This window comes from Ovis canadensis, chromosome 7 (assembly GCF_042477335.2).
Source record: "Ovis canadensis isolate MfBH-ARS-UI-01 breed Bighorn chromosome 7, ARS-UI_OviCan_v2, whole genome shotgun sequence".
Lineage (NCBI taxonomy): Eukaryota > Metazoa > Chordata > Mammalia > Artiodactyla > Bovidae > Ovis > Ovis canadensis.
Genome location: NC_091251.1, coordinates 87,441,009 through 87,447,501, shown reverse-complemented (window position 1 = coordinate 87,447,501; position 6,493 = coordinate 87,441,009). Strand labels below are relative to the sequence as shown.

The 6,493-nt window shown below is 48.7% G+C and overlaps 1 protein-coding gene across 1 annotated transcript; it reads left to right on the top strand.

Moving 5' to 3' along the window:
• Positions 1-1,421: 1,421 nt before the first annotated feature.
• On the top strand, positions 1,422-5,087 carry GPX2 (glutathione peroxidase 2). The gene is made up of 2 exons (XM_069596827.1): positions 1,422-1,919; positions 4,421-5,087. The coding sequence occupies exons 1-2, from the start codon at positions 1,698-1,700 to the stop codon at positions 4,769-4,771; spliced, it is 573 nt and encodes a 190-aa protein (XP_069452928.1). The 5' UTR covers positions 1,422-1,697; the 3' UTR covers positions 4,772-5,087.
• The last annotated feature ends 1,406 nt before the right edge of the window (positions 5,088-6,493 follow it).

Genomic DNA, 6,493 nt, shown 5'->3' with positions numbered 1-6,493 from the left:
GTCAGTAAGAGGCTTCTGGAAGCCTGAGAGTACTTGGGGAGTGCCAGGCACGCAGGTGAATCTGGCAAGTTCATGTTAAAGTTCAGCCCACTGTCAGGGCCAAGTTCTGACTCAGCGGCTTCAGGGGGACGTTTATTGGTTTTTCCCAGGAATTCCACCCAGCCTCAGCGGGAACATACTTCTCTCTGTGTTTCCTGCCGCCTCTTCTAGTGGCAAAAGTTTCCCTCCCCACTTAGGTAATAGAGGCTTGTTTGTGGGGAGCAGCCCGTGGAGATAAGTGGGCTTCCCTGTTGCCAAGAACAGCCACAAATAGGCTACAAAACACAGAAAAGCCAGGTGCTGCCTGGAGAGTTGCTCCACCCTCCCAGCAAATCAGATTCTCAAGACCAGCTGCTCCCCAGCCTGGTTTCTTCTTGGTCTTGGAGACGGTTCCCAAGGGACACATACCTGTGAACACACTCTCTAGTAAACAACTGCACTGTTATTGAATTTTCACTCTAAAATCCCCAAACCAGGTAAAGCCTAATTGCCAGCTTTACTGATGGAAAAATCCAGGCATTAAAAAATAAATAAGAACAAAACAAACCCCTGATTTGTTGCATCCGTGGGCGTTTGGAAGGATAAAGTGAAGTTTTAGGCCTTTATAGTTTCTGTGGGCTTCCGGGGCTCTGCTCCCCTGAGAGCCCTTAGCAGGTCCCCAGATGTGTTGAAAAACTGAGTGGCTTAGCTGGGTCTAGAACCACAGCAGCTTCGACTCCATGCACACTTTCTTCTGTGGAGAATGACCAGCACAACCGCCTCTGGAAAGTCTGCAGGACCTGAGCTTTTGTCTGAAAAAAGGTAAACCCCGCCCCGAGTTTACCCACCTGCTCTATGACTCTTCTCTGCTATCCCAGCCACAATCGACTGCATCCTCCTCACCCTTTGGGAGCGGGGTGAGGGGTATTAGAGGAGATGGCTCAGAGTAGGGGCAAGGGCAGATGTACCCTCTGGGACAAGTACCATCATTCACTGAAAGACTTTTCAAGACAAACCTAGCCTCACCTCTTCAGACTGGGTGCAAGCTGAAGCACCGAAAGTCATTATTTTAGAAAATCACACACCATCCTCCCAAGGGTCCCTTTGATTTTATCCTTGTGGAAGGTAATGGCCAAAGAGAGAAATGTGAACAGTAACATGTATATTTCGATGGTAGTCTGAGTCAAGGGGACATGCACCCAATTCCCTTCCTTATCGTTCAGCCCTCGGCAGACCCTGGCCTCTCAATTGCACAGTTCACAACTCAGCACTCAGCTGGCATGCAATAAATGTCTGTGCCAAGTGAAAACCACTTGCTGGGGCAAACAGGAGTCAGTCTTGCTTCCCTCCCTCCCTTTTTTCCTCCTCTCCGACCTCTGGGGCTCTGGTTTCCTGCAAGCAGTGAATTATTGATATCTACTCAGAGATAACACATTGGCCCTTCCCAGGTTGCTAGAGGGGTGGGGCAGGGAGGTGGCTTTGTTCAGAGTCTGTAAATAGGAGGAGCAAGTTTCTTGTTCAAACAGCACTTACAGGTAGGTGACTATTTTTGCTAAGTCATCCTGGGGATGTTCAAAGCCCCATTGTGAGATCCTTCCTGGCTCCTCCTTCCTCCCCACCCCTTTAGTCGACCCTTAAGTGGGCTCACAAGGCTCTGCCGCTCACTCCACACGTCCATCATGGCTTACATTGCCAAGTCCTTCTACGACCTCAGTGCTATCAGCCTGGATGGGGAGAAGGTAGATTTCAATACATTCCGAGGCAGGGCAGTGCTGATTGAGAATGTGGCCTCGCTTTGAGGCACAACCACCCGGGACTTCACCCAACTCAACGAGCTGCAATGCCGCTTCCCCAGGCGCCTGGTGGTTCTTGGCTTCCCTTGCAATCAATTTGGACATCAGGTGAGAGGCCCCTGGAGTTGGACTGCTGAAGCTCTAGGGGACTAAGGAGCGGGGAGAATGGCTGTGTGCTGGAGTGTCTGGAATTATGGGGTATGTTTTGTTAAGCTAGGTCTGTAGGTACAGGTGAGTACCAGGGGGAAGTCAGTTTGAGTCTGTCTATGATAGCACACCAAAGATGTGGATTTTCATGGTTTCTTGTCTTCCTACTACACTTACTCCATGAGGGCTGGTACCAGGTCTGGTTTTCTCTCCATTGTGTCCTCGGCGCCTAGGGTATAGAAGACACTCATTAAATATTTGTTGAATGAATGACTGGAGGAAACAGAAGATAAAGAATCAAATTAGGATTGAACTGACTCAGGAGACCATTGTTCTCACTAGACTTGGTTCTGCTATTTAATGGGTCAGTGCCCACTCAATTTTTCTGTTTTGGTTTCCTCATCCATAAACTAGGGATAATACCACTTGTCTCATATAGGAGGGCTTCCCTGGTGGCTCAGCAGTAAAGAATCTGCCTGCAGTGTAGGAGACAAGGAATCAATCCCTGGGTCGGGAAGACCCCCTGGAAAAGGAAATGGCAACTCATTCCAGCATTCTTGCCTGGGAAATCCCATGGATAGAGGAGCCTGGTGGGCTACAGTCCATGGGGTCAGAAGAGCTGGGAACTAAGGATTATTGTGAGGTTTATAGTGTAAGAGCTACAAAAGTAACTTGGAAAATACAAAGTAATATGAAAAAGCAAGAACTTTATTATTTAGATTGAAAGGTTTTGTTGTTTGTTTAAAACCAGCCAAGTGGAGAGTGAATTTGGGAGAAGGCAAAGGGTTTGTAAAGTGCATGTCTCCTCTGGGTATCATATGCTCCTCAATGTCCCTGATTAATGGGTCAAGTTGTTACACATCTTTAGCCCACACACCTCAAGTTATCTTTTAGGGATTCTTCTATTTTCCCTTAGGATTTTAATAGCACAAGCAGACAGAATGTCCCTAAGTGAAGCCTCCAAGTATAATCCCTTTGGTTCAATTCACAGAGGCCTGAAGGCAAGGAAGAGATTGGCAGAGATACAGGCAGGGAGGCTGAAATGTCATTGGTGTGACAAAGCTGAGCCCAAACCATGAGTGCTCTCACTGTACCTTCCCTGTCTCAATTCCGCTTCTAGGCTTGGCCAGGACAAGAGACATAGAAAAGGCTAAACCTCTTCAGAGGTGCCTCCAGCCATCACTTCAGGCCAGCCAGTTGCTGGAGGGAATTCATAACATAAGAGTAGCCAGCCGGCCATGCGCATTAGGAGATAAGACTTTAATAGCCATCAACTCCGGGCTCAAGATGTCATGATGGCCTGGAACTGACTGTACTAATTGGTTCTAGTAGGTCAGAGGCAGGAACTTTTTCCCAGAGGGAGATATCTGACTCTTAGACTTGGGGGTGGGGGTGGAAAATAAGGGTTTCCATGGGGCTTTGAGGGTTGTCAGGGGAGGAGAATCCTAAGCAGGGATAAGACAGGGCTGGCAGCAGGGAGAGAAGACAGGTAATAGGGCTAAAGCATTCTAGCTGAGGGCAAGGTCTAAGAGGAAGGGACCATAATTACACATACACACTTTTGGCCCTCTTGCACTTCTTTCCTTAACTTCCCCTTCCCCTGGCCTATTCCAGAAGCCTAAGCCCTTTATCCTATTTGATTCATGCCTAGTGGCCATGAAGTAATTTCATATACAGTATATTCATTGTTGGTGCTAATCTATTTTATCTTTATATGGCACCAGAAAGCTAGTCTTCCTTGGATGGGGTTTTCCTTCATCAAAGTTTCCGCCTACTTGTACTTCAGATCTAGGATGAGGCAAGATGAAAGGAAGAAGCTATAAATCCCATTCTTCTAGACCTCGATTTCACCTTTAGTTTGAGGAGCTGAGTAGGGCAGAGGCCAAGGCTATATGCAGCATTCACAGGTAATTAGAAGAGAGGCACAATCAGGGCAGAAAGAAAGGGAAGGTGGCAGCACGCATGTGAGTGTGTGTGCATGCAGATGTGAGTGTGTGCAGCCTGTGTGTATGTGTGTGTGTGCGTGCAGCTACATAAGTGGAAGAAGGGTTCTAGGCAGTGTGATCTGAGCCTCCTTTCCCTTTCTTTCTACTTCCCTGAGCTGAAGGGTTCCTTGAAGACTCAGACATACCCTAAGAACTGCTCAGGGTGGATTGGAGAGAGAACCAACAGCTCAAAAGTGCTAAATCTTCAGTATAAGAACAGCCAAACTAGGATGTTTGAGAACTTTCAGAAACGACAGCAAAGCATCAGGATGATAGCTCTGAGAGGGAAAACTCTGATTCAAGAGTAGGGCAAAAAAAAAAAAAGAGTAGGGCAAAACGAATGAAGAAGAGACGGAATAGGAAGGGGGAAGATACCTAGAAAGAATGACCCTGGGGAGTACAGAAGAGTGAAAGGCTTTGTAGATCCTCCATCTTCCCCTTGCCTTTTCCAAGCTCTTTGTCTCTTTGCTCCCCCAGGAGAACTGTCAGAATGAAGAGATCTTGAACAGCCTCAAGTATGTCCGCCCTGGGGGTGGATTCCAGCCCACCTTCACCCTTGTCCAGAAGTGTGATGTGAATGGTCAGAATGAGCATCCTGTCTTCGCCTACCTGAAGGATAAGCTCCCCTACCCTTATGACGACCCGTTTTCCCTCATGACCGATCCCAAGTTCATCATTTGGAGCCCGGTGCGCCGCTCAGATGTGTCCTGGAACTTTGAGAAGTTCCTCATTGGGCCGGAAGGGGAGCCCTTCCGCCGCTACAGCCGCACCTTCCAAACCATTAACATCGAGCCTGACATCAAGCGCCTCCTCAAAGTTGCCATATAGACACTAGCAGGTCTATTTCCTCCTGCCCTGAGTGTCTTTCCTGAGCATCCACTGTGCCCTCAGAAGACTGCTGGGCCCAGGCTTTCCCTTCAGATAGTCCCCTTCACTGAAGAGCCTTGCCTTTCTGGTCTGCCTGTTTCCTTCCCCTCCCTGCAACCTTCTGGTTGGTGATTCAGCCTGAGGCTCCAAGGCGTGGGTGGGCTCTGTGTCTCCACAAATGATGGCACCGTCCTAAATCTGTATGGGCAGTGTCTGAGAAGAGTGAAGGCCTGGAGCCAGCCTGTGGGCTGAGTCCAATAAAGGGTGGGTGTGGAAACGGCCAGGCTCTGCGTGTCTTCTTCCCTGACCAAGTGGGGAGGGGTGGTGGGGCTGCAGGCAGAACTGAGGGTGGGCAGCACACGAAAGCTGAGGAGAGGGAGCCTCTGATCAAGGGGACGTCCCAATTCCTGTCTGGAAAGCAAGCTCTGGTCAAGGTCTACAGTGGCAGGTGGAGTTTCGGGAAATGTGAATTGTCTCATTCCTTTACGACTCTTCTTCTGGACTGGGGAAAGAAAGTGATAATGAGAAGAAAGGGGAAGTGGCAGAAGCACTGGGAAGGTGGTCAGAGGATTCCAGTCAGGAAGACGTTAGTTTCTCTGTGGGTACTGGGCTGACTAAATGTTATCTGCATCTTGAGAAGGTGAATTTGGTCCACTTACTGACAGCAAGGGTGTGGAGGGTACAGTAACCAGGAACACAAAGAGCTCTTTGCCCATCTCCTGATCACCTTGTGGAGCAATGTTTGTTTTGGATCCATTGTTATATGGACTCGTCCTCCTTTCTAAAGTTTGCGTTCCACCCTTGTCGTTCTCACACGCCCCCACGTTCACAAAAGGGACAGGTTTAGGCGTGAATGGTTGGTTTCACTTCCTTTCCTGTGAGGGTAGGGAAGGGAGAGAGCCTCCCTTCAGTCAGCCTGTTTATAACCCACTGACATGATAGCTGCTCTCTGTGAGGACTGAGTTCTGCCGAACGGCTTGGAAGGATGGTGCCCTAGACTCCTCACCTAGTGCAGGCATTCTCAGAAGCACCACCGAGGCCAGGCTCTGTCATACTCCAGAAAAGATGAGTCACCGCCCCCAACTTTGTCCCACAAACCTCTTCCTGGAAACCTCATTTTGCCTTTCCTTGTTCGATCACTATATGGAATATTTTACTTCTCAGGGACAGTTCTCCCAGCTGGACACATCAGTTTGAGAACCCCACGTGGAGGGGAAAATGCTTTTTCTAGGATGTTCCCCATAACTGTTTCCCAAGCACTCACATCATCTGAAAAGTAAGTGTGGGATAGAGGTTAAGGATCCCCACTGTCTGACCTTCTACTAAAGCTGTCATCCACGGTGCTTTATTTCAAAACGGTAACCTGAGTGGTACAGTGGGAATCCCCTGGCATGTTTCTGAAGGCCTCCTGCTAAATTAAGGTCGCCCTTGACTCTTGAGAACTCAAGCCTTTTAAGATTTCTACTGTCAGAGCCAACAGCTAGGGTATGGGTTCTATTTTTTTCGTAGGGGGCAAGATTAAGCACTGATTCTAGAGTAAAAACTGCTTCCCTGCAGAAGTAAAATGGGACTTCCTGTGGAATGCCGGCATGATTTGTTCATCATCTTCACAGTGCCACTGCCTGCTGTGATGTCCAACAGCAGAGCCAGCTCTCCTGGGCGCAGACACTACGCCATAGGTAA